The sequence below is a fragment of the Protobothrops mucrosquamatus genome, unplaced genomic scaffold, assembly GCF_001527695.2.
Source record: "Protobothrops mucrosquamatus isolate PMUCROS unplaced genomic scaffold, P.Mucros_1.0 scaffold873, whole genome shotgun sequence".
In the NCBI taxonomy this organism is placed as follows: Eukaryota; Metazoa; Chordata; class Lepidosauria; order Squamata; family Viperidae; genus Protobothrops; species Protobothrops mucrosquamatus.
In genome coordinates, this window is record NW_015387127.1 from 5,313 (window position 1) to 22,788 (window position 17,476).

General features: G+C 44.9%; 1 protein-coding gene across 1 annotated transcript; it reads left to right on the forward strand.

The window, feature by feature from the left end:
* Positions 1–485: 485 nt before the first annotated feature.
* VRK3 (VRK serine/threonine kinase 3) lies at positions 486–16,754 on the forward strand. Its single transcript, XM_015819193.1, has 13 exons — positions 486–615; positions 1,420–1,557; positions 3,249–3,395; positions 3,711–3,760; positions 3,895–3,961; positions 4,186–4,270; positions 5,524–5,626; positions 7,165–7,257; positions 7,961–8,093; positions 9,243–9,363; positions 12,412–12,470; positions 14,322–14,470; positions 16,181–16,754. The coding sequence occupies exons 1-12, from the start codon at positions 486–488 to the stop codon at positions 14,468–14,470; spliced, it is 1,275 nt and encodes a 424-aa protein (XP_015674679.1). The 3' UTR covers positions 16,181–16,754.
* The last annotated feature ends 722 nt before the right edge of the window (positions 16,755–17,476 follow it).

Consider the following 17,476-nt stretch of genomic DNA (forward strand, 5'->3'; position numbering starts at 1 on the left):
CCAGCTAGCGGGACTGGCCTAAGGGATTTTATAGGGGTTTTAAATTACTTTTAATTGGACATATTTAAATATTTCGTTTTAATTAAATTTTTAATTAGGTATAATTATGTATATATGTTAGTATTTTATCTAATTTGTCAGCCGCCCTGAGTCCGTAAGGAGAAGGGCGGGATATAAATGCAATTAATAAATAAATAAAAATAAATAAATATTTTGAAGTTGTAAAGAACCTTGGGACATTTTTTTTAAAAAGCGGGTGTCTTTATAGTCTTCCCTTTTATTTTCTGTTATATGGACTTCTTTTTTCTCCACCCTAATAAAACAGAAGTTAGGTGGCTAAAGACTTCTAGGAATTTCACTGCGGCATTCAGCCAATATATATTAAAATCTACTTTTTTTCCCTGAGCACATTCAGCTTTCTGGTATGCATCAGTTTACTTAGGGATCTGACCACCCTTTTACTTTCTCGGTGACTTTTTTCCAGGATGGTCAATTTTTGTCCCCAGTGTGGACAGAAAGTTGAAGAAATGTTTCACTTCTGTCCTGCCTGCGGAGGCCGGCTTCCGATTCAAGAAGAAGAACCAATGCAGATCACCCCATCTCCTTCTCTGAATGGTGTGTGAAATTCATTAAACCCGGTTAGTTGCAGGCTGAGAAATCTCGCTGGTCTGAATATCGGCTAAAATGAGGTCACTCGCCCTTCCTCTAGAGATGCCCATCAGGTACGCCATGACATCATGGCATAAATCTCACTTAATATGGGCAGTTCTCGACTTACAGCCACAATTCAGCCCCAAATTTCAGGTGTTAAGCTCAGTGTTCTTAGCATGACCTATACCAGAGGCCCCCAACCTTTTGGACACCGGGGACCGGTTCCGTGGAGAAAGATTTTTCCACGGACTGGAAAGTGCGTGGTTTTGTGTGCTGCCTGCATCTGGGGCTTTGGGGCTTTGCTTGTTTGTGTGGACCGGTTGCTGGCATGCTGTGGCCCGGTACTGGTCCATGGACCGGGGGTTGAGGACCCCTGACCTATACCACCTGCAGCGAGCTTCTAGATAGTGTTTTAACTGCATCCAGTGCATCTCACTGTAGTTTCTCTGACTTCCTTGTCAAATGTGTAGATCTTGTTCTGATCTAGCTAAGCTGCTGGCAGCTGCCTGTCCTGAGTTTCTATGCAGACAAGATGAAGGCAGACTGAAAAGAGTTGAAAAGAATATGTTGCTTTGTAAATGAAGAGCTTTCAAGGTTGGGGTCTCAGGCCCTCACAGTCGCTCATGCCTTATGCTTGCTGCGATGTGCAGACAGACGAATGACCCTTTTACTACCCATAGTTGTTCAGGTCTGCTGCATTTTTCTAGTTTGGGGCTTAGCTGTGACTCTTTTGACTGCTCCAACGGCATCTTCTCATATCTTGCTCAGAATTAAATCGGGACGTCCAGGCTGAGCTACCACAATCGCCTGACAAGAAAAAGGTGCGGATATTTTTTCCCAACAAGGGAATGTCTTCAATCCCTTCTCCACCGGGCTCAACAACATCCCTTTCTCCAAAGGCAAAAGGTAAGGATTTATAGACCTGGTCAGGATTAGTGATGCAGAGAATGTGATTGTTCAAGCTAATAGCGATGGCTGGATCACAAACGCTCGTTCTTTCACGTCTGAACACCAACATTTTGCCAATATTAAGCTTAATTATTTATGTTATGCAGTGTTTCTCAATCTTGGCAACTTGAAGCTCTGTGGACTTCAACTTCCAGAATTCCCCAGCCAGCCATGTTGGCTGGGGAATTGTGGGAGTTGAAATCCACTCATCTTCAAGTTGTCAAAATTGAGGAACACTGATTTCATCTCATGGCTTTCATAGTATCTTAATACTAGACACTTAATAGTATCTTTAATACAGGTAGCCCACAACTTATAACAGTTCAGTTACTGTGTTCATAGTTACAGCAGCACTGAAAAAAATGAATTATGACCTTTTTTCACACTTAACGACCATTGTAGCATCCACACGATCAAAATTTAGATGCTTGGCAACTGTCTCACGTTTATGACGGGGGGTCACGTGATCCCCTTTTGTGACCTTCTGACAAGCAAAGTCAATGAGGAAGCCAGATTCACTTAACAACCATGTAACTAACTGAACAACTGCAGTGATTCACTTAATAGCTGTGGCAAGAAAGGTCGGGAAATGGGGCAAGCCCCACTTAACAAATGTCTCGCTTAGCAACATAAATTTTGGGCTCAATTGTGGTCGCCACTGTACTCCTTCCTTTTATCCACCATTCTGTTGAAGAACATGATGGGTGGGGAAATCCTGGATCTCCTCAAGACCTTTTGGTTGGGTTTTGTTGAATAGAAGCCCCTCTATTCTCGATGCCCAGTCAAAATCAGCATCTATCCAAAAAGCACATATTTATTTCCCCTGTCCTTACCACTTTTTACTGAAGGATGATCAAGAGCATCCTGTCATACATCACAGTCTGGTTTAGAAGCATCCCTGCTTCAGATAGGAAGGCGGTGCAGAGAGTGGTGAGGACAGCAGAAAAGATCATTGGCAGTTCCCTCCCTTCCATCCAGGATATAGCACATAAGCGTTGCTTGAGCAGGGTCCGCAAGATTGTCTGTAACATGACACACCCATCTCTCCAAAAAGCACATCTTCCTTCTCCTGTCCTCACCACTTTCTACAGAGGGACAATCGAGAGCATCCTATCATACAACATCACAGTCTGGTTTAGAAGCATCCCCGCTTCAAACAGGAAGGCGGTATAGAGAGTGGTGAGGACAGCAGAAAAGATCATTGGCAGTTCCCTCCCTTCCATCCAGGACATGGCACATAAACGTTGCTTGAGCAGGGTCCACAAGATTGCCTGGAACACGACACATCCTCTTCACAACCTGTTTTCCTTGTTACCTTCTGGGAGGAGGGGGCTCCGTGGTATCCGAAGCAGAACATCCAGATTCAGTCACAGCTTTGTCGCATGCAGTATTAACCTTGTGAACTCTCAAGCTTCCTCCTCCTGTTATGTATTCAAGATGGACAACGAATAATATTTATATGTTGCTTATATGTAAGGGTGCAGGTCTATACATATGTTGTATATAGTATGTTTTAAATGTGTGTGATGTATGTGTACACTTTTGAGAGGAAGCAACTAAATTTCATTTTTAATGTGCGCCGTTGTGCCCACAGGGGAAAAAAATGACAATAAAGGCTATCTAAATCTAAAAATCTCTCCTTATTGAAGGAAAGGCAGCTATCCGGTCACCCAAAAAGGAAAAATGTCCTTGCCTGAAACCTCTTCCGGAGCGTGAAATCTTGACAGACCTGAACAATAAAGAGTGGATGATTTGGAAGCTTCTGAGCCAATCTGACCGTGGGCTGATGTATGAAGGTATTCAGGGTGATTGCCCATTTGTGGGACTCGGGGCGGGGTAATTTGCAGCTTGGTGCTTCATAATTTTTCTGAAGGTGAACCTGTCTTGAAAAGGAGAAGGTTGAGTTGGAGCCAGTTTAATGAACAGATAATAAAATAAACGGAGGGTGCCTGCTGAAACGCTGCCAATATTTCCATTTTTCCTCACGTGACAGGAAGAATCGTGAAACTGTTACGCTCTGTTAGATCCTGCACATTTAAAGGGCCTAAAATGTGCCTCTCCTGCATTCCCTACCAGTGTGTCATTTTATTTACTTATTTATTTATTCACAGCAAGGTTAACGTCTGAACGCTCACCACAGCACAAATACACCCTCAAACTGGTGAGTTCAAATCTCTGGGTTAGAGATAACGCCGAACTTTTCCGTGGAGCGGAACCGGATTTTTCAGCTTGCTAAAGACGAGAGCATTGCTCGCCACCAAAAAAGGAACTTCCCTGTTGTCTTTCTTTTTTCAGCATACCAAAGAGGGCAAGCTGTTTAACGAACAGAACTTTCTGCAGCGAGCCGCCAAGAAAGTCACAGGTAAAAAAAAACACAAAACGCTGGAGGACTCACCCTCCACCCCTTTTGTAAGTGGGTCTTGGGGACAGGAACCCAGGGCAGCATCCTCAGCCTTCTCCCGGCCCACTCTGATCGCTCATCTCTTCTTGTTCGGCTTCAAAAGTGGGACAGTTTGAGGGCCTGTCCGCGCAAGCGATGCTACATTTCTGTTCAGTTGCCCTGTCCCGTCTGATCTCTCCCTGCAGTGGAGAAATGGAAGAAGCAATATGTAATGCCGTTCCTGGGGATACCTGAATGTGTTGGTTTTGGCGTCCATGGGAATAGCTACAGGTGAGTCCCAACGCTAAGGGAGTTTGATCTGGGTTCTTCCCCTGTTTCACAACAATCGTGTGCATCTCCCACAGTCTGGCGCATGTGTGAAGCCTTTCTTCTCTTGCCATTCCTTGCACAGCATTGATTTGAATAGATCCAGCTTGTTCCTCAAAACTCTCATTTTGTAGTTAGCATTTTTTTTGTTCCTCTTACAACAGTATCTGATTTTCACACCTCTGTACTTTCAAGGAAGACTGAATTTTGTACATGTCAGCTCCAGGAGAGAGGAGACTCTCCAAAGTCTAATTCAGAGGTCCCCAACCTTTTGGGCACCAGGGACCGGTTCCGTGGAGAGAGGTTTTTCTGCAGACCTGAGAGTGCGTGGTTTTGTGTGCGGCCTGCATCCCACGGATGGGGCTTTGCTTGTTTGTGCGGACCGGTTGGTGGCATGCCACGGCCCGGTACCGGTCCACGGCCCGGGGGTTGGGGGTTGGGGACCCCTGGTCTAGAAGGATGTCTTGAAAATAAATGGCCAGCTCTCAGGCCTCCAGAATCAAGAAAGACACCCAGAATTACAAGTAGTCCCTCGACTGACAAATTTATGTTGCTAAGCGAGACAGTTGTTAAGTGACATTTGCCCCATTTTGCCACCTTGCCACGGTTGCTAAGTGAATCACTGCAGTTGTTAAGCTAGTCACACAGTTGTCAAATGAATCTGGCTTCTTCGTTGACTTTAGTTGTCAGTAGGTCACAAAAACGGAGTGGGACACTGCATTGGTCATAAATATGAGCCAGTTGTGAAGCATCTGGATTTTAATCACGTGACCGTGGGGATGCTGCAACAGTTGTAAGTGGAAAAATGGTCAAAAGTCACTTTTTTTCTGTGCTGTTGTAACTTCGGTCACTAAACAAACGCTTGTAAGTCGAGGACTGCCTGTACTTCTGAGACGTTTCCTGCACGGATCTTCATCTATAGACAGAAATCTTGCCAAACTAAAGCAACTATTGGCAGCACAAAAGAGATCCTCTGAGAATCGCTGGGGAGGAGCCTTCTTAACTCTCCTTCTCCCACCAAACTATCTGAGCTTCACCGCCTCTTTGACCTCGGGAAGGCAGCCCCTCCCACCTGGGAATCCAGGCTACATTCCACCCCACTAGCCTCCCTAATTCCTGGTGGGTTTTTTTTTTTTAACCGGAAGATGACCAAGAGTAGATGCACACTGTGATGGGCAGCCCAATTCACACGCAGCATAAACTCCTTTGATTGGCAGGTTCCTGGTCTTTCCCGAATTGGGTCGATCTCTTCAGTCAATCCTAGATGACAACGAAAACAAGATGGCGGAGAAAGCTGTTTTGCAGCTTGCAGTCAGGCTGGTACGGGATGCCACGAAGGCACACAATGGGGAAGGAATTCCTCTAATGGGCAGAAGGGGACAGGAAGAGCTTTTACTAAGGCAACGATCAGATAAAAGAAACACGAGTCCAGGGCAGAACAGTAATCTGAGAAAGCATCTCAAACAGGATCCTGCCTAGTTCCAATAATTGTAAAGCGGTTGGGAGGTGAATTGAGATTTCCAAGATCCTGTTAAAAACTGGCTCTGCTGTCCCAACGGTGCTTTTTCAAGAGGCAACTGGACTTCCTTTGTTTTTCCTTGAAGACATTTCACACCCCATACAAGAAGCTTCTTCAGTTCTTCTTGAATGAGAAGCAAAACGTCTTCGTGGAAAAACAAAGTCTCTCGGAAAAGCACCATGACCTGGATGGCTGAGAATCTCCATATACGCTCGACTCTGCTGGGATCATGCCATGCTGGAGATGTCCCAAAGGTGCTTTTTCCAAAAGGCAACTAGTCTTTTTTTTTGGGGGGGGGGGGGTTGTTTTAAAACACTTTGCTTCTCATCCAAGAAGCTTCTTCAGTTCCCAGTTTGCTGAAGAAGTTCCTTGGATGAGAAGCGAAACATTTTTCAAACAAAAAACCAAGGAAATCTTTTGGAAAAAGCATCTTTGGGACAACCACGTCCTGGATGATGGAGCATCTCCATAGACATGCTGGAGATGGTTGGTTGAGTTAAGCCAGTGATGGCGAACCTTTTAGAGACCGAGTGCCCAAACTGCAACCCAAAACCCACATATGCATCGTTGGGTGCCGGGTGGGTGTGGCCCATTGGGTGGGTGTGGCCCATTGGGTGGGTGTGGCCCATTGGGTGGGCGTGGCTGCGGTGGTAATGGCAGACTGGGCGGGATTAAAAAGTTCAATCAATCCATTCCAACTTTGCAAGATCTTTTTTTTCCCCGCAAGAAATTGAAATTGACTGATTGATTGAACCTTTCTTTTTTTGCACACGGCGGCGGAGGCCTAAAGCGAAAAGGTTTTATAAAACCCAGCTGAAGGACTAGGACTGGGGCGACGGCGCGCGTCCCCACAGAGAGGGCTCTGAGTGCCGCCTCTGGCACCCGTGCCATAGGTTCGCCACCACTAAGCGATAAGCCCACCCCCACATCTTTTATCCTCTTGGTTTTTAGCCTTTACAGTGGTACCTCGGTACCTGTCGGTAATTTGATCTGGAAGGCGTGGCAAATACTAAAACCAGGACAAGATTTCTGCTTCAAAATGCATTGACTATCAAATTTGATGAGTTTTAAAGCAGTCGAGTGCCGAAATATGGCTGCATTTGATTGTTCGTTTTAATTGTTTTCATATTTATGTTTTTATTTCCCTTTTTAAGCCACCCAAAGTCACTTCGGCTAGCGAGATGGGCGGCATATAAGTTTAATTAATAAGGCAAAGCCATCTCCTGTCCCCCCCCCCCTGCTACTTCCCACCAGTGAAGTCTGTTCCAGGATCAGCAATCCTGGAAAACGGGAATTCGCATGGCTGAGCCTTCCTTTCTGCCTTTCTCTCTGCCTTTAGCTTGACGTCCTGGAGTACCTTCACGAAAATGAATATACTCACGGGGATCTGGCTGCTGAAAACATATATGTGAATCCGGCTGATCTTACTGTGGTAAGGCAAGGAGAAGGGGTCTAGGAGAACTTGCCACGGGACAAAAGTGACATAATTTCGAATAGAATAATTAAGGAAGGGAGGGAACAAAAGGAAATGGCGAAGGATTGATGACCATTCTCCTGTGGCGTCCCCATGGTCACGTGATCAGAATTGGGAGGCTTGGCAACTGGCATGTATTTATGACAGTTGCGTTGTCCCGGAGTCATGTGATCGTCTTTAACCACCTTCTGACAAGCACAGTCAATGGGGAAGCCAGAGTCACTTCACACCCATGTTACTAACTGTAGAGGTTCACTTAACAACTGCGGTAAGAAAAGTTCGTAATATGGATCATGACTCACTGAACCAATGTCTCACTTAGCGACAGAAATTTGGGGGCCCGGTGGTCGTCGTAAGTCGTACCCTGTAGCTCAGGGGTCTTCAAACGTGGCCCTTTGATGACTTGTGGACTTCAATTCCCAGAATTCCTCAGTCGGCCATTTTGATCAAACCGCGGGCTTAGATCCAGACCAGGGGTCTTCAGCCTTGGCCCTTTGATGACTTGTGGACTTCAACTCCCAGAAATTCCTCAGCCAGCCACGCTAGCTGAGGAATTTCTGGAAGTTGAAGTCCACAAGTCATCAAAGAGCCAAGGTTGAAGACCCCTGCTGTAGCTTTTTTGAGGATCTTCTGCTCTTCTTCCTTCCTTATTATCCTCCAGGTTACTTTAGCAGATTTCAGCTTTGCCTTTCGATACAGCCCTGGGGGGAAACACGTCCCTCAGCGGGACTGCAGCCGGACACCTCATGAAGGCAACTTGGAGTTCATCAGTCTGGACAGCCACAGGGGAGCTGGTGAGTTGGCCAATATTTCAAGTGCAGGTCTGGATTTGCACATAGGTCACCTCCCTTGGGGAAGCTGCGTTGGCTGCCAGTTTGCTTCCAGGTCCAATTCAAGGTGCTGGTTGTCCCCTTTAAAGCCCTACCTGGCTTGGGGCCCGGTTATTTGAAGGGCCCTCTTTCCTCAGTCACATCTACCCAACCCAACAGACGGGGAGGCGGGATATGCTATGGGTTCCCTTTCCTAAAGAGGTCCATCTAATGAGACCAAGAAGAAGGGCCTTCTCGGTGGTGACTCCTTCCCCGTAGAATGTCATCCCCATGGAGATAAGGCTGACCCCCACCTTGAAACTCTTCCCAAAGTCCCACCTTCCTCCTCCTATTTACCTTACAACAACCTTGTTAGTTGAGTTGGGGGGAGAGAAAGAGGGACTGGCCCAAAGTCACCCAGCCGGCTTTCATACTAGACTTCACAGTCTCCGGTGATTGGCCGACTTAGCCAGCTTTGATGGCTAAGACAGAACTACAACTCACATTCTCCTGGTCACTGGCCCAAGGTCACCCAGCTGGCTTTCGTGGCTAAGGCGGGACTAGAACTTCCAGTCTCCTGGTAATTGTGAGTTCTAGTCCCACCTTAGCCACGAAAGCTGGCTGGATAACTTGGTTGATCACCAGGAGACTGGAAGTTCTAGTCCTGCCTTTGTCATGAAAGCCAGCTGGGTGGCCTTGGGCCAATGACGAGACCGTGAGTTCTAGTCCTGCCTTAGACATAAAAGCGGTTGGGTGACTTTGGACCAGTCACTAGGAGAATGTGAGTTCTAGTCCCACCTTAGCCACGAAAGCTGGCTGGATAACTCGGTCGTTCTCCTAGTGACTGGTCCAAAGTCACCCAACCGCTCTTTATGTCTAAGGCGGGACTAGAACTCACGGTCTCCTTGTCATTGGCCCAAAGTCACCCGGCTGGCTTTCATGGCTAAGGTGGGACTCGGACTCACGCTCTCCCACTTTCTAGCCTGCTGCCTTCACCACTGAGCCCTCTGTTAAAAATGGTAGCTTGCCGATGAGTGACTGCGCTACATCCCATCTTCCTCTCTGTGGGGTGGGAACTCTGGAACTCTGCTTCCAGTATTTCTTACGGGGATTTGCTTGCTTGTTCCCTAACAGCTCCATCCCGTCGAAGCGACCTTGAATCCTTGGGTTACTGCCTAGTAAAGTGGCTGTGTGGTGCCCTTCCCTGGTCTGCAGAGCTGGCGGATCCCTGCGCGGTCATAGAGGAAAAAGAGAGGTGTGTGTGCACACTTAACAACTCTCGGCAACTGCCTGGAGGAAAAGGGATATTTCAGCTATCACCAGTTAAGGCCGCGGTGGCTACTGAATGTTGATAATAGAATCCTGTTTTTTTTTCTTCATCCTGGTCCCCCACTTCCCTGTTTTAATCCTGGAGACAAAAAAATTCCAATATAAGAGAATATCTGTAAATCATACTTGAATTGTGGGGTCTTTGGTGCTCTCTGAGCTTGGCTGTATTCTTGCAGGCGTTTCATTACCCAACTAGGTAACGCCATCAGTGCTAGAAGGAAGGGCAGTTTGCTCTTTGTTTACCTACAGTAGTTTGCCCTATCGGTGTTAGTGTGTGTGTGGGGGGGGTGTTGTTTTCTTCTTGGTAGCTCCTTGGTTAGGCTGTTGTTTCCTACCCGATGGTCTGGTCCCAATAGAAGAGAGCCTCTGCAACTCAGGGTTGAACCGTAAAGTCCTTGAGTTTGTTTGCTTGCTTGCAGATGTTTTATTATCCAACAACACAAATACCAATGAAGGAAACCATTTGTGGCTCAGGGTTGAAGTGAGGGGTCCTTGGTGCTCTCTGAGCTTGCTTGTTTTCTTGCAGACGTTTCATGACCCTAACTAGGTAACATCATCAGTGCTAGTAAGGAGTGCTGTTTGCTGTCAGTTTATATTCTGGGGTCCTGCCTCTCTGGGTGGGTGGGGACGGCCTTAGGGATTCTTTGGTTGGGCTGTTTACTAATGGCTCTTTGGCAGTTTCTTGAATGATGATGTTGTTACCTAGTTAGGGTAATGCAACGTCTGCAAGGAAACAAGCAAGCTCAGAGAGCACCAAGGACCCCACAATCTCCATCATCATCTCCTCCTCCTCCTCCTCCTCCTCCTCCTCCTCCTCCNTCCTCCTTGCAAACCTCACTCTCTTCTAGCACTGATGATGTTACCTAGTTAGGGTAATGAAACGTCTGCAAGGAAACAAGCAAGCTCAGAGAGCACCAAGGACCCCACAATCTCCATCATCATCTCCTTCTCCTCCTCCTCCTCCTCTCCCTCCTTGCAAACCTCACTCCCTTCTAGCACTGACGATGTTACCTAGTTAGGGTAGTGAAACGTCTGCAAGGAAAGAAGCAAGCCCAGAGAGCACCAAGGACCCCTAACAACACAAGTGCTAGAAGGGAGTGGCGTTTGTTGTCTGTTTATACACATACAACTAAGCAGAAAACAGCAAAGCCAGCAAAGAGAAAACAACATTCCCACAAACACCTACGGGATAAGCTACTACTGTATATGAACAGAGACCAAACCCTTCTCCCTTCTGGCCCTGAAGATATTAATTAGTCCAGTAACGAAATATCTGCACGCAAACAAACAAACACAAAGAGCACCAAGGCCTCCACACACACAAAAACCACCCCTCCTTGCTGCCATTGATGAAACACCTTGTTAACCCGAGTCAAATGACACTCATGCAGAGATCATGCTGACCTTGTCTTCGCAACATTAACCTGGCCTTCAGAAGATACGAGTAGGTGTTCAGGATAGCAATAGCAGGAAAGCCCCGTCCAGCTCCAGAGCCGTTCATGTCTCTCCTTTGGCAGTCATGTTGAAACAGAAGCTGGAGGGTGAGCCTTAATCAGGAAATCCTGACTGAAAAGAAGGACGTGATAGCAGCGTTCCAATATTTGAGGGGCTGTCACAGAAAAGAGAGGTGGTGGTCAAGCTCTTCTCCAAAGCGCCCGAAGGCAGGACAAGAAGCAACGGATGGAAACTAACCAAGGAGAGAAGCAACCTGGAACTTCCTGACAGAACAATGGAATAGCTTGTCTCCTGTAGTTGCACTGGAAAGAGTCCAGAGAAGAGCAACAAAGAGGATCAGGGGACTGGAGGCTAAAACATATAAAGAGCGATCTCTGGAATTGGGTATATCTAGCTTAATGAAGAGAAGGACGAGGGGGGACAGGATAGCAGTCTTCCAACATCTCAGGGGCTGCCCCAAAGAAGAGGGAGTCAAGCTATTCTCCAAAGCGCCTGAAGGCAGGACGAGAAGCAACAAATGAAAAACTAATCAAGGAGAGAAGCAACCTGGAACTAAGGAGGAATTTCCTGACCATGAAAACAATGACCGCGGAATGGCTGGCTTCTGGAAGCTGTGGTTGCTCCAAGGCTGGAGATTTTCAAGGAGAGACTGGACAGCCTTTTGTCTAAAATGGCCCAGGGTCTTCTGCTTTCCAACTCTCATTATTCTGAAAAGGCTACAGCTGCCTCCTAAATCCCATCAAGCAGAACTCCCGACTCCCTCTCCTGTTGGGATTTGACAGGGTTGAGATTTGAGAGGCAGGGGGTGGGTGGGTATACAAATAATCCTTGAGTGGCACCTACCCCTCACGGTCGTCATTCATGACAGTCATAAAACAAGTTGGTCCCATGACCTGATTTTTGCAGTGTTTTTTTGCCATGGGGATTAAGTAAATCGGTAGTAGTAGTAATAATAATAATAATAATAATAATAATAATAATATAATAATAATAATAATAATAATAATAATAATAATAATAATAATAATAATAAAGTTGGAAGGGACCTTGGAGGTCATCGAGTCCAACCCCCTGCCCAGGCAGGAACCCTATACCATTTCAGACAAATGGCTGTCCAGTCTCTTCTTAAAAACTTCCAGTGTTGGAGCATTCACCGCTTCTGGAGGCAGGTTGTTCCACTGGTTAATTGTTCTAACATTCAGGAAGTTTCTCCTTAGTTCTAAGTTGCTTCTCTCCTTGATCAGTTTCCACCCATTACTTGTCGTCCTGCCTTCAGGCGCCTTGGAGTTGTGAAGCAAAGACTGTGGTCATTCATTGAGCTAAAGCGTGTTGGGGCAGGCTTTTGCAAAATTCAAGCGTAAATGCCATTTTTGGGGGGGGGAAACCGTCACAAAACACAGGATGCTGCAAATGGCCACCAATGCGGTCGAGGATTATCTATATTGTCGATGCACAATTCGCGTCTCAGCTGCACTTCTTGTGTGTAAGGAATTCACGCTGTTTGTCACTGCCGTTGTAGGTGCAAAGCGGATATTATCAAAAGTCCGAGACAGTCCTCTGGTTGGGGAGCCTTACCAGGTAACGTCGGGTTGACTCCTTCTCATTTTACTATCCTGGTTTTCATTTGAGGTATATTTTAGAGCAGCGTTCCTCAATGTTTTTGGAGGGGAGTGGATGGTTCACACAAGTGGCCGGAAAATGTATGCGTGCAGCTCTCATTTCCACGAGCGGTGTGCACACGTGCCTGCCACTCGTGCAAATGGAGCGTATGCGCGAGGATACACGTGCTTGCCGACCATTTCCATGGGCCAGTGGCAAACCTGCGGGACCCCTGCTTTGGAGGGTTAATTCACAACAGTTCTCCACCTTACAGGTAGTCCTCAATTTACGATCACAACCGAGTTCACAGTTTTCTGTTGTTACAGTTGTTAAGTGAATTTTGCCCTATTTTACGACCTACCTTGCCACAGTTGTTAAAAGTGAATCGCTGCAGGTGTTAAGTTAGTAACACGGTTGTCAAGTGAATGTGGCTTCCCCATCGACTTTGTTTGTCAGAAGGTCACAAAAGGGGATCACGTGACCCTGGGACACCGCAACCGTCATAAGTACATGCCAGTTGCCGAGCCTCTGAATTTTGATCACCTGACCGTGGGAAACCTGCAACCGTCACAAGTGTGCAAAAACGATCATGAGTCACTTTTTTCAGAGCCGTTGTAACTTTGAACAGTCCCTAAACAAACTATTGTTAAGTCAAGGACAACCTGTGTTTTCAATGAGAAATAATCAACTGTGACTTTGCACAGCCAGTTGTGACAGTACGGGTGGCTGGGGAGTTACAGGAGTTGAAGTCCACTCACCTTAAAAGTTGCCACAGTTAAGAAATGCTGCAATGTAGAATTTGCAATTAGAAGTTTTCTTGTATTCCAGGTCATATTCCCACTGTGGCCACAGACACGTTATGTCCTTGTGCTGTACTTTTTGTGGATTGCAATTTGCTTTTTTGTCCATTTACATATCTGGGAGACATCCTGATAAATTGTTCTCATTTCCCGTTGTCTAGAACAGTAGGGCCGGAACGTTATATAAATATTCAGTGCAATATTGTCTCTTTTCCCTTCTAATACCTTCATCAGTATTTTTCTAAACATACTTTGTTTTAATGGAAGAATAGGTGAATTTGCTTTGATTTCCCTTTGCATTTATTTGAATCTGGGTAGTCCTGGGTTCAAGGCCACTGTCAGCCAGAGAAACCTATTGGGAGACTGAATCAATCCAGTCTCAGTCTAGCCTTTTGGGGTTTTTTTGGGATAAAATCAAATAAGATCTCCAGGTAAGCTGCCTCAATCTCCTGGAGGGAATATTGATCAATGAAGCAGAATAGTTGACCTATAATTTTCAATTTTACTTTTAGTTACCTATTTTGCCAGTGCTCTGAGTGAATGTTATGTAGAAAAGCAGATTAACAATGCCATGAGATTGATCTTGGATTTCTTACAAACTCAAGACCTCTGTTGCTTGGCCCTCAGGAAGTCTAACTAGACCATTGCCAAGCTGGGTTAGAAAAATCAGTAGTTTTTTTATCTAGTGTTTTCCAACTTGGCAACTTGCTGGCTGGGGAATTCTGGGAGTTGGAAGTCCACTCATCGGAAACTTGCCAAGTTGAAAAAACATTGATCTAAGCCAGGGGTCCTCAACCTTGGCAACTTTTAAGACCTGTGGACTTCAACTCGCAGAATTTGCTGGCTGAGGAATTCTGGGAGTTGAAGTCCACCAGTCTTAAAGTTGCCAAGGTTGAGGACCCTTGATCTATTCTAAGCCATAGGTTGTGGCATCACAAATATTGCAGTTGTTACTAAGAGAGACCAGCTCTTTTCATTGTCATCCATGGAGATCTGTTTGATTAACTGATTGATTGATTGATTTTTAAAGAATCCATAAAGAAATACCTGCAACAAGTAGTGACTTTGGAATATGAAGAAAAACCAAACTATGAAGAACTGCGAATGTTATTTACGAGGCCTCTTCAGCTGATGAGGGCATCGGCCTATGACTCAGTGGACCTCAGAGTAGCACCCTAGGTGAGCTGTGACTTCATTTCCAGTCCCATCACGGGAGCATCACAGGCCCTGCTGGGTGGCAGATTTTTGTGTGTGTGGAGAGTATTATTGGCTGTTAAAAAGAAAAGACAAACAAAAGAAGATGCTTGCTTAAACTGGCCACTTCTGGGCTTGGCATAGCTGGAAATACCTGGAACAGGTAGGTAAATTTTGGGGCGATGTAGAAGATGGGTGGATGGATGGGTGGATAGACAGACAGATGATAAATAGATGATGGATGGATGGGTGGATAAGATGATAGATAGATAGATAGAATAATTTGAATTTGAATTTGAATATATAAAGTTGGAAGGTCATCTAGTCCAACCCCCTGCTCAGGCAGGAAACCCTATACCATTTCGGACAAATGGCTGTCCAGTCTCTTCTTAAAAATTTCCAGTGTTGGAGCATTCACCGCTTCTGGAGGCAGGTTGATAGATAGATACATAGATCAATGATGGATGAGTGGATGGATAAAATGATTGATAGATAGATAGATAGATAGATAGATAGATAGATAGATAGATAGATAGATAGATAGATAGATAGATAGATAGATAGATAGATAGAGACAGACAGACAGACAGACAGACAGACAGACAGACAGACAGACAGACAGACAGACACAGACAGACAGACAGACAGACAGACAGACAGACAGACAGACAGACAGACATGATAAATTGATGGGTGGATGATAAATGATGGATGGGTGGATGGATAAAATGATAGACACATAAATAGAGGATGGGTGGGTGAGTGGATGGATGGATGGGAGGATAAAAAAATAGATACATAGATCAATGATGGATGAGTGGATGGATAAAATGATAGATAGATAGATAGATAGATAGATAGATAGATAGATAGATAGATAGATAGATAGATAGATAGATAGATAGATAGATAGACAGACAGACACATGATAAATTGATGGGTGATAAATGATGAATGGGTGGGTGGATAAAATGATAGACACATAAATAGAGGATGGGTGGATGGATGGGTATGTGAGTGGATGGATGGGAGGATAAAAAGATAGATGGATAGATTGATGGATGGAGATGGATGGATAAAATGATAGACATAAATAGAGGATGGGTGGGTGGATGGATGGATGGATGGAAGGAAGACAGACACAGAAAGACAGACAGGATGTCAAAGCACTTTAGAGCTTCACCCAGAGACTTGCTTGCAGACTTGCAAGCAGCCAGTCTTCATGCAAGATTCCCTCAACGTGTGAGGAGTGTAATGCGTAGTTCGACTGTTATCAAGGAAAAAGAAGAACCCCAGTTCAAATTTGCCAGAGACGAGAAGAATGGTAAACCTTTTGCTCGTCTCACTTATCACATGGTTCATCATTCACCCACCTCTTTGCTCTTTATGTTGTCAGCAACTATATCGGAAGCCGTTAAAACCACCAAGCACAGATTTTGAGATCAGAAACGGCTGATCTTGGGACCTTTTCCTATCTGGGTAACAAAATTTTGCCTTTTGCTTTGATGCATTTCTGCATCAAAATGGCTCCTGGTTAGTTCAGACACATGTAGCAATTACAGCTTTGTACCAGCACTGCTGGCTCATCCTTTCATTAGATGCTGTTTTTGGTAGCAGAGAGAAATTTGTCATTATTCAGCTGCTCCCTTACAAACTTGTTTTTTGGGTGTGTGTTTTTTTCCCCCCTCTTTAAAGCTTTCAGAAAGCTGAACGCGGAGAGAAATGGAGAACAAGAACGAATCATATCTGGCTTCACAAGTCTTGAAAAATGCATTTAAGAATCGAACTCACTGGAATGTTTTCTCATTTGGAGCAGTTGGCAGCGTAAATTGTGTGTGTTTGCTTTTTTTATCTCTGATTTTTAATAGAGAGGGAAGTGATTTTCTTGGAAATGTTTGTTGGTTTTTTTTGCTGTGACCTATTACAGCCTAAATAGTTATCCAGGAACATAATTTAATTTAATGCATTCTAGCAAAGCTTTCTTTGACAAATGATTACTTGCACATAATTTATAAGGGGCCTTTAGCAGCTGCCCAAATATTCAGATCAAGACCTGAACCTTAAAAAAAAAAAAGGGGGGGGGGGTCGAAGGATTGTAAATATTTTAATTGTTTTTAATCTTGCCTTTAGTGTCGTAAAAGTTCATTTTATTCTGTTGCATAAATATTCTATTATTTTATCCCTAGCTTAAAGATGTTTTGTCAGACAGAGGGGTGAGATAGTTTTTAATCTTTGTGTGTGTTGATTTTTGTAGTAAAAAGTTGTACGGTGAAGTCCCAGTTTGTTTTGTGTGATCTTTGCATGGAGGAAAAAAATCCAGCAACTTTGAGGTCCTTCTGCAGGGACCATTTGAGACCAACTCCTGGTCCTTTTGTGGAGCTCACTACATTTTCCCTGCTTTGGTCCATAATTATTATAAATTAATTTATATTAGAGCAGATTCTCACCAACAGTTCTATTTATTGTAACAGAACTGGTGCTGAGAATCTGATTTAAATGTCCGATGACGTTAAAAATAAGACACGGTTAACATAAACCCACATTTTGGATCAGGTAGAAATCCATGTATTAATTTGTAACGTAGCAGCAACTTCAAATTTGAACTGAAATCTGGGCCCCGTTGATGGGCAAAATGAAAAAGTTGCCGTTCCGAGTGCCGTACTTTTAAGAAGCCTCACGCTTCTAATCAATGCAGCATCTTTGCCCCTTTAAATGTATTTTCCTCTAAGAAAGTGGCAATTTTAGTGCAGGATGAAGAAGAAATAGCATACAGCAGAACAGAGCTGGAAGGGACCTTGTAGGTCTTCTAGTCCAACCCCCTGCTCAAGCAGGCAACCCTATTCCTTTTCAGACAAATGGCTGTCCAGGCTCTTGAAAAACCTCCAGTGAAGGCAAGCCGTTCCACTGATTAATTGTTCTTGCTGTCAGGAAATTTCTCCTTCGTTCTAGGTTGGTTCTTTCCTTGATTAGTTTCAATTCCATTGCTTCTTG